The sequence below is a fragment of the Vitis vinifera genome, chromosome 18 (assembly GCF_030704535.1).
Source record: "Vitis vinifera cultivar Pinot Noir 40024 chromosome 18, ASM3070453v1".
Lineage (NCBI taxonomy): Eukaryota > Viridiplantae > Streptophyta > Magnoliopsida > Vitales > Vitaceae > Vitis > Vitis vinifera.
In genome coordinates, this window is record NC_081822.1 from 3,388,887 (window position 1) to 3,405,750 (window position 16,864).

General features: G+C 37.2%; 2 protein-coding genes across 2 annotated transcripts; one reads left to right on the forward strand and one right to left on the reverse strand.

The window, feature by feature from the left end:
* Nucleotides 1-41: 41 nt before the first annotated feature.
* Nucleotides 42-1,628, forward strand: LOC100266087 (cold shock protein 2). Its single transcript, XM_019216488.2, has 2 exons — nt 42-110; nt 293-1,628. Exon 2 carries the CDS (start codon nt 645-647, stop codon nt 1,329-1,331), a length of 687 nt encoding a protein of 228 aa, XP_019072033.1. The 5' UTR covers nt 42-110; nt 293-644; the 3' UTR covers nt 1,332-1,628.
* A 9,466-nt stretch (nt 1,629-11,094) lies between these two features.
* LOC100243769 (auxin transporter-like protein 3) lies at nt 11,095-14,006 on the reverse strand. Its single transcript, XM_002285800.4, has 8 exons — nt 13,635-14,006; nt 13,346-13,531; nt 13,108-13,220; nt 12,802-12,985; nt 12,574-12,671; nt 12,050-12,257; nt 11,664-11,921; nt 11,095-11,557 (listed from the first exon to the last, which is right to left on the reverse strand). The coding sequence occupies exons 1-8, from the start codon at nt 13,788-13,790 to the stop codon at nt 11,366-11,368; spliced, it is 1,395 nt and encodes a 464-aa protein (XP_002285836.1). The 5' UTR covers nt 13,791-14,006; the 3' UTR covers nt 11,095-11,365.
* Between the last annotated feature and the right edge of the window lie 2,858 nt (nt 14,007-16,864).

Below are 16,864 nucleotides of genomic sequence, written 5' to 3' on the forward strand. Positions count from 1 at the left end.
TGGATAAAGAAGGTCCAAGTTATCCTATTCCTTCTCGACTGGCCAGCGTGGGAACCGCGTGGCTCCTTCCAATTTCGAAGAAGGCTGTTGAATACTTGAATTCGATCTATGTAGTGTCTTTTTTTATTTTTTTATTTTTTATTTTTTTAAATTTCAATTTATCCAAAATTTCAAAAGAAAATTTAAATATTAAAAATGAATTATGGAAAAATAAATATCATTATATATATATATATAAAAGATAGTATTTTAAGGATATATAAATTGATATACATATTTTTTGCGATGGCAGCAGCATGGCAGATGGGTATGAATTTGGATAGAGAGACCCGACTCAAAAGTGGTTTTTAGAAATGAAGACAAACCCCAAATGGATAAACCAGGGGACGCGTTTGAGCCGTGGATTGAATCCGACCGTTCGCTAACCGATGCTCCACCGTCCGATACATAACCAGCAGGGCCCAATTCACTCAACACCCTCTAAAAAGCTTCGGCATGGAATTCAGAAGCGAAGAGTGAGAGATACAGCTGAAGAAGCTTCTTGCCCAATGGCTAATCCTTTCCAAAATCCGTGACAAAAGGATTTTTGGAAGAGAAACTTCTGGAATCTTCTACAACCCAGATTTTGAATTATAGAAGCATCAATGGCGGAGTCCAAGAGATCGACAGGGACGGTGAAGTGGTTCAGTGGCCAAAAAGGCTTCGGCTTCATAGCTCCGGACGATGGGGGCGAAGATCTCTTCGTTCATCAGACTTCCATCCGATCGGACGGATTTCGGACCCTGTCCGAGGGTGAAACCGTGGAGTTCGCTGTCGATCACGGCGAAGATGGTCGGACGAAAGCCGTCGAGGTGACGGCTGTCCGTGGATCTTACTCTTCAGGCGGTGGCGGTGGGAGGGGGTTTTCCGGTGGGAGAAGTAGGGGTGGTAGTTATGGTCGATACGGTGGCGGCGGTTATGGTGGTGGTGGTGGTGGTGGTGGTGGTGGTGGTGGTGGTGGTGGTTACGGAAGAGGTGTGAGGGGTGGTCGGAGAAGTGGCAGGACAGATGACGGATATGGCGGCGGGGGGGCGTGTTATAATTGCGGCCGAACTGGTCATTTGGCCAGAGATTGTTATCAGGGCAGTGGTGGGGGGAGACGAGGATACGGTGGCGGTGGTGGATACTCTGCTGGTGCTGGCGGTGGTGGATACTCTGCTGGTGCTGGCGGTGGTGGATACTCTGCTGGTGCTGGCGGTGGTGGATACTCTTTTGGTGCTGGCGGTGGTGCATGCTATAACTGTGGAGAGGAAGGGCATTTTGCGAGGGACTGCCCTAATGGTCAGAAGTGACAATGTGGGTTTACCTCTCTAATATAATTTTTATGTGGTTTGTGGTGATTATTTCGGGGATGAAACCAGAGAAGACAAACGGATCAGCAGCGCTTGTCATCAACAACTGTTTCTCCTTGTTGAGTTTCGGTCTTCCATATTTTTGGTAAATTTGTTTGTAATGTGGGTAATTGTTTGCATGATATATAGTTTTTTCTCTTCCTTGTTCTTTGTTTTCCATCCATTGATCATCTTTACATGTTCCTTGTGATATTTAGTGAAACGGCTCAATATTAATTGAATATATCTTGGCCACAATCTACTTTTTCTTTTGCTGCTTGCAGTAGTTGTATCAAATATTTACATGTTTGATGCTTTGTTTCTCAGTTTCCATTTATATATAATCCATGATTAGAACTGGATTTATGGATTCTGAACCCTCAACAATGTTGCCTTTGGATTCCTGTGGGAACAAATATGATGGCCTGGTTGTCAAAAGGAGAATGAGTTGTTTAGCGCTTCTCAATTTTCTAGTCCTTTTCTTTTTTGTGGATAGGATATATTGTCTTTCTCAATGTTATCTTCAAACAATAAAATATAATTGTGGATGCCCTTTTCAGTAGCTCCTTGAAGCATATCGTCAATGGACATAAGCTGGCCAGAATATAGCTAAAAAAAAAAAAAGAAAAAAAAAAACTATTTTTAGAGTTTCTGTGGTCTGCCAAATTGCATGATATTTTATTACCATGCTAATGGTCATACACACAGTGGAGAGATATTATTGATGTGACTTATCTATTTCTGTTTGAAAGAACCAGAACCAAGTCATATGTGTCTAGTGGGGCTTGAGTTCTCGCATACCTTATCCTTGTTTAGTAACCTATGAGAGGTTGTTGTTGAAGTGGTTTGGACTGCAATTTTCCCCTTTTGACGGCTTGATCAGCCACTTTCTTATAGGCCTTAGAAGTTGCTCTGAACTTCTGGGTTCCTTTTCATGTTCCTTTTTCTCACCATATCCTCTTAAGTCATTGCACCCCATTTCCATATTTTTGGATAAAGCATTTATTATTAGTTGCACTATGAAAACAACAATAATATCCTATATTTGAATATTTTTATCATAATAGAGGACATAGACTCTAGGACTCTTGTCTACCAAGTGTGAGAGTGGATGGGAGATTGGATTCTCCAGGGTTTTCTGTTTGGTGGAATAAACATTAACGATGAACTATTAAATAAAGAGGGATGATTATTAAGTTGAAAGTTGCATTTAGATTCTGAAATTATGACTTAATCATTGTTTCTCAAGGTGCTGCTAGTTTTTCAAAATCCTACTTGTCTTGTCATGGTCAACTCTGATGTTTATTAAGGGTAATGATTCAGAGAGTTCATGGCTAAATTAGTTCCATTAGATGGCTGTCATTCGCACATTCTAATCATGAGGAAACAAAACAAAGTAAATTTAGTTGCTTTTCGAATCATTATACATTGAGAAATCAATTTTAATGGCTTTCATTTTGTTTTTGTTTTTTATCTTTATTTTTTAAATTTGTTGGGTTTTGTACCTGGTGATGTTAGAACAGTGTTTTCTTATTGGAATATATATGAGTGTACAGTGCTAGCCGAGTCTTTTTAATTGTGACATTTTCGATGGAATTATGTCCACCGATTATGCTATATTATTTGTCTAGGCAGGTTTAAGTAGCTCATGATTCTTCTTCTTTGTGCATTTTGCCATTCAGCACAAAAAGTAATTAGATTCTCAGAATCCCCATCCTTAAATTTGTGAAAATTTCTAAACTTTGCAATGCAATGACAGGTTTTTTCCTCCTATTCAAGTTTAGAGGTTGTTATTTCTAATCATAAGTGAGGTCTCTCTCATTTTGCATGTGCCATGTTTCTTATAATGGTTGTCCATCTTAGTTGTCAAGTTTTAGCATTTAATTGAGATCCACTAGTAATTTCATTTTGATTCTGTCTCTTTTGTGCACACACAGATGTTTTTGAATTTGCAGGTATGAAGATACTGCAGTGATATAATTCTTCTACAAATTTTTATGCTCATACATTTTATCAACATAACTACTGCCAAGTAATATATTTTAGTATATAGGGCAATAGTTCCAAGATCAAACTTGAGGTTTAAAACCTTGTCAATTGTTATGTTCTTTTCTGTTAATGATCAATAGACATCCATGGTATTGAGTTTGAACTTTGTAGGTTTCAAGGAGAAAATTGAGGATCTGCTATGGTGCTTACAAGTCTGTTCTGATGCTATAGACCCATGTTATTTTAACTTAATCATAGGATTGAGGATTGAATGAATCTTGTAGGTGAAGAATCAAACTGCATTTCACTACCATACTTCTTTTTTTCAAAAGAAAAAAGGATTACATAAAGCAGAGAAGGGGAAAATATGGTACTGATTGCAAAAATAAAGGGAGGTTATGTAACTGATAAGCACAGGAATCCTTGTTTTATTTGTGAAACAAAAGGGGTAAAAGTAAAACCCATCTGCTTCCAACCTCAGGTGCACTTCATGTTTTTTGACAATCATGGAAGTTTTTATCCTAGCAATTTAAAATTCTAAGAAATCTTTTGGATTTTGTATGATTAGCTGAGGGATTCATGCATATGAAATGTGAGTAACTATTATTATTATTATTTTGTTTCTCTTTTTTCTTGACGAGAGCTTGGTTAACTTTGTGACCTTTGATTTGATGAATTATATAGTAATCCACTATATCATGTTGAATTGTGTTTTAGTGGTAGTTTTAATTTTCCTTTCTCATTTTTTAGTGTTATTTGATGAATTAGTTTAATTGGACTTGAAGGATTTTTTTTATTTATTTTTTATTAGTAAGCAAGACAATATTATAAAGAAAAGAGAAAGAAATTATGCACCAAAGTACACTTAACATATACAAAGGGTGCCAAAAGGCAAAGCCAAAAAAGAGAGAGAACCAAAAAAGACTACTCCCTCTCATCTAGAGCCCAATCAACAAAAATCAATTGAAGGCATTGAACCTTCTCCTATGTACAAACTAACCCATGACCTAAGATTGCACAAGAATCAATTAAAAGAATTGTCTGCTCTTTACTTTCAAACACCCCTTGATTCCTCTCCTTCCAAATTGTCCAAAAAATGCAAAGAGGAGCGGCCCTCCAAACCTTCTTCTTTTTTTGTCCCACAAAAGAACCATGTCAACTTAGAAGAGTCTCCTCGACCATAGAGGAAAGGATCCATGCTAGGCCAAACAAAGAGAATAGGATCTGCCATAGAGTCCTTACCTCAATGCAGTGGAGGAGAATGTGATTTATTGATTCCTCTTCGCTTTTACAAAGAGCACATCTATTAGCCAACGACCATCCTCTCTTTTGAAGCTAATCCCCAATCAATACTTTGCCCCAGCTAGCTTTCCAAGCAAAAAAGCTCGCTTTTGAAGGAACCTAAGAATTCCACATGATGAACAAAGCAATAATAATTTTAGAATATTTCCTTGTTACTGTTTCTTCTGGAGTTTACACTATAAAAGGCATGGTCTATATGTTCTTGAAATTGATTTTGTAGGTAAAAAAGACTGCTGAAATTGTGGGCAATTGCAAGCATTGAATTCCATACTCTCCTCTGCCTCTGCCCAAAGAGGAAAGGGGTTAAAGAAGAGAGAGGGATATGTATCTATGGTTACGGATGTATCCTTCTTCATGAAGTTTTCATTTAAAGGATGGCTATTTATAGTGTAAATATAATCTGTATAATATTCTGATTTCTTTTCGGTGATTTGTACACCAATAATTCTGGTTTTATGCTTTTCTCTTTTCATTAGAAAATTTCATCAACTCCTTAGGACAGAGTGCTCAACATGTGAATCAGAATGGTCAAATTCGTAGAGACCTTGGGCAAGCAAATTATCTTGGTAGATTTAGATGTTTGTGCTAACCATGAAAGACAAGGTGAGTGGAGACAGGCGCTTAAGGATTAGGCGGAATACCTTAAAGGATGAAAGTTTAGTTATTGTGAAAGGTAGAATCATGAAATCCTTGGAGTGTAGGATTTAGAAGAAAGTTCCATTGATTTTAGAAGAAGAAGCTAGTGCAATGTGAGATGGGTGACCGTATCTAGAGAGAAGGTCATTATGATTTGAAAATAGGATCTAAGAGGAAAGGGCTTCTAGATGAGGAAACTTTGTAATGGGATGTAATATATTTCCTGCTTGTAGATGTAAATTTTTGAAAGATCCAAGCATGTGGAAAGTAAGTTAAATCAAGAATGAACATAGGCAAATATAAAGGTAGATAACTTTGTCAGTAAGATACAATAGGTGATGCGAAAATGCACATTGAGACAAGGTAAAGGAAGCTATGAATTTAGATGATATTAAATAGAGGTAGATGAGCTATTTACACAGATTATTAGATAAAGGTCATATAGAATATGTCAATTAGGAGGAATTGTTACTCCAACGAGATAATGGATCATAGGCACTTCCATAGAAGTAGGGCATTAAGGTTATGTCCTGCACACCTCATGCCTAGATAGCTAAGGAAATTATTTTTGTACTTCAGTGAATGGTAAGGACTTGGAAAGAAAATTAAAGATCATCATTGGTATTTCATCGACTCAGGAGAGCATATGATGGGGTCGACAGAGATGATTTGTGGACTCTGATAAATGGCCATTTTTTCTTCGATTTGCATTGGTTTCTTTTTATGTGAGTGTGCAATCAGGCAAATGTTTGAATGTAATTTGTGTATCATTATTGGTGAGTTGATTTGGATGGACAGTGATAGGTTAGGAACTTGCACTAACGAGTGATTGTTTATGATCAAAAGAATAGAAGGTAAAACAGTCTATGTAGAACATAAAAGAGTGCAGTTTTCGTACATGTAGCAGCAAAGTTTAAGGGAGTAGCTATGATTAGCGGTGAAGGGATGCCTTCAGGCACCAGTGTTATTTTCTCATAATCATCCTTGAGGGACGAAATGTTGGAGGGCTTAGCTGACATGGAGGTGCTTTGGGAGTGTTCTATGATCAGTGTAAAAGAAACCATTTAAAAGAATTTTTCTAAGTTATAACACAGCTATATGAACAACGGTCCATGTAGAAAATGCGTGGGTGTTGATCAAGAGCTAGCCCTTAAAATAATGATCAATGACTGGACTTGGAAAACAAACATCATGCAGGCTGAAGGCTATCTAAGAAAGGTCCAGGCTGAAATCTACCTAGGTTAATGAGGCAATTGGATTTTAGGACCAGCCATAGCTATTGGATGAGGAGGATGCAAGGAAAATAACATTTTTCTAAGTTGAAATATTCAATAGAGTGGTTTGATTTGATAGTCCTTTGGAGAGATATCCCAAATGTAGTCTGGAATTCTTGAGCGTTGTAGGAAGTTAATGCAATCTCATGGAACTTGGATGGGTTCCAAAATAACTGCACTGATTCTTGAAAAACCTTATAATAGCCTTTTAATACCAGTGTTTTCTTTCCAAGGAATTTAAGTTTGTGAGAGCTCACCTCACATGCAAGTGGTCATGCCGAATAAGACCACATGGTATGCCTGGATCTGTAGGGAATCTCTTATGTTAGGGTTTGCTGGCAATCTGGTTAACTACTGTGCTGTTAGCAGGCAATATAGCAAGCTGTCATATGTTGAATATTAAGACCAACTTAAAAGGGATTTCCATATTTGAAGGGTTTGATGGAGGCAAGTAATCCATATATCAGAAAAGCTATGCACGGAAGTTCGATTTAAAGATTTGATCATTTACAAATCTCTCAATTTGCACACCTAGGTTTTGTAGTCGAAGGTGATTTTATTTTGATGAAATTGCTATTGTTAATTTGTTGACACTTTTTGTTTTCTTCTTTTGTTTTGAAGACCAGAACTTTTACCCATATCATGTGCGGCCACAGCTCCTAAAAGTAGGATCCGTGATTGTTGGATTGACTCTTAAATTGATGATTTTTTATTGGCAGTTACTGTCATGTGGTTTCCAGTTTCTAATTAGCGTGGCCTTTTCCGAATGGGATGGCCTTGATTCTTGTAATGTGGCTGATGCCTTGACCTATGAATATTACTGTTTTGAAATGTTCAATTCCGGACTTCTGGTTGCATAATTTTTTCTTTCATGTCAATTTTCAGCTTCGGTATCAAATACATAGCCCAAGTAAAATTTCATATCTTGCAAACCTTGATACTCTGAGATGCATTCTAGTGATAAACCTGCACTGAAACATCTAAAGGTTCTTCTGAAAAGGAACAATTGAATCTTTGAAGATGGTGAAATCGTCATTGCAGATTATACATGATTTTGTGTGAAATATTTTGGAAGACCTAGAAAAGAAATATATAGAACAAAACAAAGTTGTTGAGGTTTTAATATGTAGTCTTGTGGCAAGGTTGTGAAGTGCTGCTGTTCAGTAAAGTCCGTTTGCCCCATTTCCTCTGATAAATTAGTTCTGAGCAAGCTATGCTTGGTTTGGTCATAGGTCTGAAGTCTCACAATCCTCGAACTTCCTTAAAATTATCGTAGATTGGTAACGGGAGAATCAAGGTCTGTCGTGTTAAGGGCTCTCTCTACCACTGAAATTGAGTAAAAAAATTAACTAATGCACCAAACATTTTTACCTTTTGCTTGCTGAGCGTTGCAAGATTGCTCGTCCATGGACGTGTGCCTTTGCATGCTGGGCTGAGGCTCTTCTGCATACGAATTGGGTTTGGTCCACAGCCGATAGCACAAGCTTTGGTGTTCACAAACTGCAGTCATAGCGTAGAAGCCAGATCCTGTGGATCAGTCTTACAGAGCACCGCAAACCTTTTGACAGTGACAAGACTACCGAAGAATTAATGTGAATCAAAAGCCCATTACAATGTAGTAGGGGGCCAGTGGCAGCCTTAAATCTTTAGAAACTTCCGTGGGCCTTGTAGTTTGACCAGCACGACACACCACTCATGAGTTATCTGTGTGTAAGGTAAAGCAGTCGCCTTTTCTCTCTCCTCTGGGGTTCAGTCTCTCTCTCCTTTATCCTTTTTCTTTGAGTTCAACGGTCAGTGGTCACTGAAAAAAAGTGAAAATGAAAAGAGAAAGAAGAAGAGAGGAGGAGAAAGAAGGATGGGAGTGGCCCATTTATGGAGTGGCTTTTGCATTTCAGAGTCTTCATGGGGATATCATATCTCATATGTCTTCTCATACCTGGTGGTTTGTTAGTGATTTGGCAAATCATTGAAAGGGAGACTTATGCGACAATATCTAAATTGCAATCTATTGTTTGAATGAGGCAATTAATGAGTCAACCTGAATCAATTTGAGTTGAAAGGGGATGAGATTGTTTTACCTTTTTTTCTTTTCCTAAAAGAATTCCGGCCATTTTGCTCGAATCATTGTATCTAAACTCCAAAAGTCGGCAGCCTCAATTTTGTTGTTTGGCTGCAATGGAAAAAGAATGGAAATATCTTTACTTTCATTTTTTTTTATAATATTTTAAAAAACCATCACTTAAAAAACATTTCAAAATATTGTTTCGATCTTTACTCATCTTTCCCATGGTTGGGCTAAGAAATTGAAGGATCAAAAACCACAATGCAAGCAACGGATTGCAATCTTGCAAGGCAAACATTCCCAATAAGCAGTCTGTAGTCAAAAGGGTGGCCATCGATCGTTGTCCTTCCTCATATTGTTGTAATTATGGCGAGCAGTGGGTTTACGGCAATCAAGAGAGTCCAAACATATGGAGACACATGCAGTTTCACATCACATGACAGTGTGTCTAACTGTCAGATTTCATTTCTAAAGTGACAGACTGAGGAGACCCCCACACCCCATGTGTACCTTATCCTAAGCTCCTCCTCTCTACAGTCCTCATCAAGATTTGATTCTCCTCTTCCACAACCTTACAACATGAATCGGTACAAAGCCTCACGAGTCTTGGACGATTCTATATGTTGGTGTACCTGATATTTCCCTCTCTTTGTTTGATTCCCAAGAAAATTTCATAAAAAGAAAAAGGGAATTAAAATTATGACCCTAAAATGCCAAGTTTGGTTGTAATTTTTCACTTTTTGAGTAGGGAAGTTAAAGAAAAAGTAGGGTTTAAGTCTTTAAGAACCCATTTTTCCTTGAATTTTCTGCCTTCATTCACCAAGCAAGTAAAGGGTGTTTTTGCTTTTCTGGATATGACCAGCTGGAGGGCTAGTCAACTTTTGCGGTGGGTGGGGGGGTCCCCATGATCTTTGGAAATTCAATGGCTGGTCAAAAAGCAGTTTTCTTTTTGTAGGTAGGCAGGTTCATTGATCGTGGAGAAATATTAAAGCAAAAGAAATTAGTTAGAAACATTCTATGACAGTGACTATATCAAAGACAAGGCCTTATCTTGGAAAGTTCTAGGAAAAATGTGCCATGGACTCCACTTGATTAGCTGATTATGTGGCGCTGACCCCATCACTTGCCGGTCGATAGCCTTACCATCCATGGTCACTGCAGTTGGACACTGAATTTGAGTGCTCCTGTTTCACACCCCATCACTGATTTACTCTCTTCTCTTTGAAAAAGCTAAAAATGGGCCTTTTGGGCTGGATCTAGAAATCGCATATTGCTTTTAAGTTGCAGAGGCTTTAAGTTAAGCTATGTGGAATGGGCGTCTAGATTGATTGCTTTTGTAACTTTTCTCCATTCCTGACCATTTTCTTTTCTCTTCTTTTTCAGTGTAAAAGTTGCTTTAGTCAATCTGGTAGGAAGTCATATTGATCCTTCTCGGCCCATGTCCACGATGCTCTTTGTACCATGTATGGGGCCCACCAAATTCTGGACCCCACCTCCTCACCTGGTGGGCCTATCTCTTGGGTCGCAGCCCAGAAGCCCATGACGTTTTCTCCCTCCTTCGCAAACAGGACACTATGGACACATATTCTTTATTTTTTTTAAAAAAAAAATCATTTGATAATATTCGAGAGGAAGCTGATCGGAGGATATATCCTTTTGTTTCTCATAATTAAATCTCAAAATTCTTGAATGATGGAACCGAGTTGATTCAAATATTCAATCACCCGCATTATGAAATGAGTGATTTGAGGGGACCAAGGACTATTATTTATTCATCGAACATGTTAAATGGGCTTGGGCCTACAAAATTTGCTGCGAAATTTCCCTTGGGCCTACAAGAAAGCATTAAAAATCAACCTTCATCTATCTCTTTCATACGAAGGTAACCACCAATCATTAATGTCCAAGTTTGCCAGATCAGCCAATCACAAAGTGCTGGTGTTCACAGCCAAATTCCTCACTCAGTTGTCGGGTAAAGAGTCGTGGACAAGGGAAGCTCTATCAAATTAGGCAAACATCCAACTGAGTTCCGTTAAGAATCAAACCAAAAAAAGAGAAAAAAAGAAAGAAAGAAAAAATAAAAAATAAAAAACGTATCCTCCGAAAGGCTAGTGGGTGATGGGAGACATCAGGATTAGACCCTCGAATTATTCGGGCCCTTTGCTCCTGCTATTCACAGCTGCCCAACGTTTGGCAGCGCTCTCTCTGTTAGCCTTTCCACGTCGCAATGGCTCCCACTCTAACTCTATAGATTGCTCTTACTCATGAGGCTTTGAATCTGGTGTTGAATGATGATAAGAACCCTAGCAATGATATCATGATTAATGATTGGGCGATTAAAAGAAAATGATATGCATGGGTGTAGCTTATCGGGTGAAAAGAAAGATGGTATGAGTGATTACTTTTCTACATTTATTGACTAGCTATCACATCAGCACAGATGTTAACGAAGTCGTGGGAGTAGTCTGGAGAACTTATGATTTTTCATATTAGAAATGGAGGATTGTTCATACTTAGAGCTGGGTGCCCAGAAAAACCAGGGGAGTTACATTTCGTAGTAGGGCTGATCAACACACGAGTTACAAGATCTCTTAGAAGAGAAAAAACAAAAAAAAAAAAAAAAACAAAAGGGAGAGAAAAAAAATTACAAATGCCCAATCTCTTTACACACTTATATATGTATCTTAATTTCTTGATTTAATTTCCTTTTGAAAGTAGGGAAGCAACTCAACTCAAGCCTTGCGAGGGCACTGGTAGCATTTTGTGAAGAGTCCAAATGTATTAATTTGTTGAATGAAGTTGAGCATGCTTGCCCACCCTCCAAACCCGAATCCCACCACCAAAATCCATCCCACCACAAAGGCGTTCATTGAGTATACGCCGGCCCAACCTCCTAAGAATGACGGTGGTCTCTCCACTGCATTCTGTCAAAAACCAAAAAAAAAAAAAATGGAAGGCATTAGCCAACAAGTAAAACACTAATATGTTTTAGCACAACGATGAAGTAAGATGCAATGTGTGCTTGACTACCTCTCTAGAAGATGGCGAAGAAAATGTTATCATGTGAGCTAAGGCTGGGATTATGTAGACGGTGAAGCTGACAAGAAGTGATCCAACTGTGGAGTTGATGGGACCGAAGAAAGGGAAAATGATGGCCAGGAACCATATGGGGATCACCACGGGTAGTCGGGCTAGGGCTCGCTTGCACACACTCTTTGTGTCGTGCACACCGACGAACTTTTCCCAAACAAAGTACAGAGGAGTGCATGCAAATCCGAATGTTATGAACTGCACCCACCACCAAAATATTTCAGAACTCAAAATTTCTTAAAATCATAGATTTCAATTTGATCAATATATATACTCAGTCAGGAATTCATGACAAGCAGAAATGGAAATAGCATAGTAGTAGTGACCTGATGAATGAGCATGAGGATGACAGCAGTGTCTCTGTATCCAGACCTTGGCAGCAAAGAGAAAGCATTGGAATGGTTAAGGAGCATATCCCCAAAAGCCCAATAAACAGCGGAAGCTGACGGCAGTGTTAGGGTCAGCACATAGAGAGTTGCTGTCAAGTATATTAGCTTGAACCTTTGGGGCTTCCACATCGCATGCATTATCTCCCTATAACATAAATCACCTCTAATCAGATTTCACATAACTGCAATACAGATTTATGCATATAGATTTAAACGTTTATATATATATGTTGCATAACAAAGATGCTTTTCTTACAACCCCAATTGAATGATTGAGACATTCCAAGATATTTTCTTTTCATCAAACCAGTAGAGGCTAAAGTTTGCAAAAATTTAGGTCCGTTTTCCCAGGAAACATGTTTCCTTTCCTTCAAAAAGGGTTGTACCTTTAGACATGCGAGAATGTACATACAAATGCATGTATAAATGCAGTTTTGATGAGTATTTAATTAAGTTCTCACACTGTGACAGCATGACCACCAAAGGTGTAGAGAATGTTGGTAGCCCCAGTGAAGTAGAGAACCATTTTGGTTGGGCCAGAGTGCTTCACCCCCTCAACCTTCAAACAAGCAAATCAGCATGGGATTACTTAATAAATAAATCAATGTATCAAAGGGGGGATGGGATTATGGGAATTATTTGAAATTAAAACTAAGTGATGAATACAGCTAATTAAGGTAAATACATACCTGCCCATGGATAAAGGAAGCAATGGTTAGATACCAAGAAGTGTAGGTGGTCATCATAAGGCCTAAGAATGACCAAATTCTGTAATTATGGAATGAAGGAATGAAAACGGTCGTAGCACAGCAGGCGCCGAAGATGTACGTCCAAGTTCTCTTGTCGAAATTGTCATTTATGTAGTAGATGTTGCTGCAGCATATCAATGGAAATTGAGGAAAAATTAACCAGTATGTATACATGATGTATTCGTCTGTCCAAACAGAAATATAATGTACATTGTAATGATTTTTCCTTTCCCCTTTTGGGTTTACCTTGCACAGGCAATCAGCTGTATCACGGAGCCAAAGAGAAGGAAAGTGCAGTTGAAAAGTAGGCCTACATTCCTCCAGTGCTTCCCCAAAAGCCCATCAAGGACTTCAAACCACTGCATGCATGAATCACTTATGAATCAAGCCCATATGTCCCCTTTCCCCTCTTCTTTCTTCTCGTTTTAACAAAAATGGCTGAAGCACCTCAAATTTCATGATTTCTAAAAGAAAGAACACGTACCTGAATTACATGATTTCTAAAATCAACCTTTTCTCTCTCCTTTCTAGTTCTGTACTCAACATAAAGTACGCTTATGAGATAAGCAGTCCAACTCCCCATCAACCCATAAAACAGTTGAAAGAGAATTCCAGATAACATCCCCAGTTGTGAAAACGAGTAAGGCAGTGTGAGAAGCACTTGGGCAACCTACATTCCAAATGAATAAACACACAGCATACGTAAATCCGTTGTTTCCCATAACACATAATCTCAACGAAAAACAACTAAATAAACACAAAAGCATAAGTGCCTGATTAGAAGCACAGCTGAACCAGGCATCATAGACCGAGCCGCCGTGCCAAAACAAGGCCGATAATCTGCTCTTAGTCGACTTGGAATCGCCTTCTTCCCTTTCCATCTCCAAGTAGTTGCCGGCAACAATGGTCTCAACCTTCTCGGAAGCCATTGCTGCGGAGACTTATTGATATGTTGGATTAGTAGTTATGAAGGCATATAGCAGGAGTTTATAAATAGAAATAGAGCAAGTGCCTCCTTTCTCACTTTCTGCTAGTGATAAGCCCCATTCACCCCCTTTTCCTCTATAAAATTTTCACACACAATGATTGAGTCACCCGCTCGAGAACCAACCCACTTCACCCTCACACCTATGATTGGACCCAAGTATGTAAAAAACGTGCATGTATGATTTGATATTTATGGTACTGCAGTATCTTGATTTGTGGGTGGGGTGGGGTGGGGTGATATAGTTGTGTCACCCACTGGTGAGAAACGTACTTTTGTGGGCCGAATGATGGGCCCCGGCTAGCATGCACTGCACGAGCGGGGTGGCCCATGGGAGAAGGGCTTTTATTTTAACAAAGAGCCCATGTACACTGATTGATGATGAACGCAGAAGGAGAAAAGCGACGGGAAGGAGAGATTTTATTAGCTTTCATGGAATTATAAAAGTTAGGTGTGGGTTGTGTGTGAATGTGAGTGAGGGTGGGGGCGGGCTCATGGAATGGAGTGAATGATTGCTTGGGGAGGGGGAGAGGCCTTGGTGCTTGGCATGATTACCACCACACGTGTGCCAACTGGCTTTACATCAAATTAATCTCAACCCCTTTCCTCTCCTCTCACTCCACTCATGGCATCTTAACTTTTAAGCGTATTTAAAAGGTCACACAACAAAAAGAAATGATAATTTATTTTGGTAAATATACGCTACTTGACTTATTTTTATGAAAATTCGAGGAAAACATGGGGATGGGGAAGCAGACAGTGAAAGAGGGAAGTGAAGGATGGATCCTGGATAGATGGTCGAAACACAATGATGAAATGTTTGGGGAGAGGATTGCAATGGATGGATCAGACGGGTGTAATCCTTCGAAGTAGGTCGGTTGATGTTGGATTATAGGGCAATAGTTACCTGTCAAAACAGTTGATGGAATCAGGGAACCCACCTTGCATGTGCTGATGCGAAAAGTAATAATGGAAGGTATGTTGTAGGTAAGGAATGGGCATTTGAAAGCGTTGGAAAGGCAATGAATTACCCAACTTTTGACTTCATTTACTAGTTAGGCATCAATCATTTTCTCTACGTGTATCATTTGATTTCTCTCTCTCTCTCTTTTTCCTTTTTTGGTGGGTGGGATGCAAGAAATTTTACCTTGTATTGGAGATTACATATGTGGTATCCCATAATGGGTGTCGAGCCCAATTGAGAGTCTTCAATCTCCATAATGCATCCATGGTCTAAGCAACCTGGAAAAAAAAAATAATAAATAAAAAGAAATTACACCGGCTAGCTGGGTGAAAATAAGCAAATAAAACTTGGTGTAAGCTTTTGTATGCCCCAGTATTCTGCTCTTCAATAAATATCACCTTCACTCTATCAAGGACCAAAATAAGAAAAATTCTTAGAATATTGGTATTTTAAATTTACAAATATATATATATATATATATTAGATGGGAATTTTAAAAAAAATTTGATGGGATGAAAAAATGATTAAAATTTACAAAAATATTGGAAAACACTCTAAAAATAATAATAAAACAACTTAATAATATTGCTTAAAAATATAACATGTAATAATGATAAATTTGAGTTAAAAAAAGTAAATAATGAATATTAATAAGGAAATAAAAAATTTATTTTTAAAGTTGAAAATATTTTATATTTTCATATATGAAACACATTATATTTATAGAATAATTTAAATTTAAAAAAAATTATATATATAAATTTCCATTAGAAAATAATTATTTTATTTATTTTTGTTATTTAGTTTAAAGTTATATTTATAATTTAGCTTATCAAAAATAATTTTTATTTAAAACTTATATTATATAAAAAAAAAATTTCTATTATTTTTTAATATTTCAGTCCTTTGTCAGTAATTTTATCTTTATAAAATTTTTAAAATAAAAAATTAAAGCAATAAATACAATAAAAATATTAAAAATCAAGTGATCAATGATTTTTGGTTTAAAAAATAAATTAAAGTGATAAAACGAAAAAAAAAAAAAGTTGTATAAAAGAATAATATAAATAAATAGCCTTTCAAAAAAATTATGAAGAACTGATAATATGTTCGATAGTGAATTTAAAAAGTATTTTTAACATTTCTAATACTTAAAAGATAAAAAAAAATTAAGTATTAGAAAAGTTAAAAATACTCTTTAAAATCACTACTCAACGCACTCTAAAATGTATGTTGCCCAAATCCCGTCTCCGAAGTTGGATCTTCAAGATAACCATGACCCATCTTTTTGTGACCCTTTTCCATGGCAGCAATGCCAGATTTTGCTTCAAGCTCCAACATACCAAAATTTCCTAAGAAAATTTAATCCTTGCTCTCTAACCAATGGAATTGTATTTGGGTTTTGAGATCATAGCTTGTATTCTAGGCTTTCCTCATATTTATAAAAAGTTTGATTTTATTTAGATATGAATTTTTGACCTTTACTTTATAAAAATCCAGATTTAGAATCATAAATTTATGATGTGAAGTTGTGTTAGTCTTGTTAGATAGAAAGTTAGGTTTCATTGATTAGCATCACGTGCAAAAAGCTAAGGAATGTCCATTCATCCCTCCTTTCTTCGCTTTTTCCTTTTTAAGAAAAATAAAATTTTAATTTAAAATTTAAAAAAAAATATACTTTTTTATATAAGTATTAAATAATTTGAAATTATATTTGATTTTTTTTATTTCTTTGAATTCTTAAAAACAAAGTGGGCTTTAATAGCAATAGAATGTTTTCGTTTAAGAGTCAGTTGATAATTTACTAATACCATAATATATTCTTTGTTTTTTTTATATGATCACTACTTAGATCCAACCGCGGCAATAAGGAATTAATGTACTTCTGACTTGATTTATTAGTTAGGCATCAATCATTTTCTCAGCTGAAATTTTATTTCCTTCGTGTGTTGATTGGATGCCAAGAAAATTTCATTGGGGGGTTGTAGTGCTTGTTCCTTTGGAAATCGACCAAGAACGGATTCGGTATATGTCTAGTTTGAAAAGACCGGTTC

What these genes read in the sequence shown, in the direction of transcription:
- LOC100243769 (XM_002285800.4), bottom strand. Translation starts at nt 13,790, where the DNA reads ATGGCTTCCGAGAAGGTTGAGACCATTGTTGCCGGCAACTACTTGGAG. An exon ending in CTTCCTTTATCCATGGGCAG is followed by an intron (nt 12,672 to 12,801) that starts GTATGTATTTAC and finishes GCTTGTTTGAAG; the next exon opens with GTTGAGGGGGTGAAGCACTC. An exon ending in GGTGGTCATGCTGTCACAGT is followed by an intron (nt 12,258 to 12,573) that starts GTGAGAACTTAA and finishes TTTATGTTATAG; the next exon opens with GGAGATAATGCATGCGATGT.
- LOC100266087 (XM_019216488.2), top strand. Translation starts at nt 645, where the DNA reads ATGGCGGAGTCCAAGAGATCGACAGGGACGGTGAAGTGGTTCAGTGGC.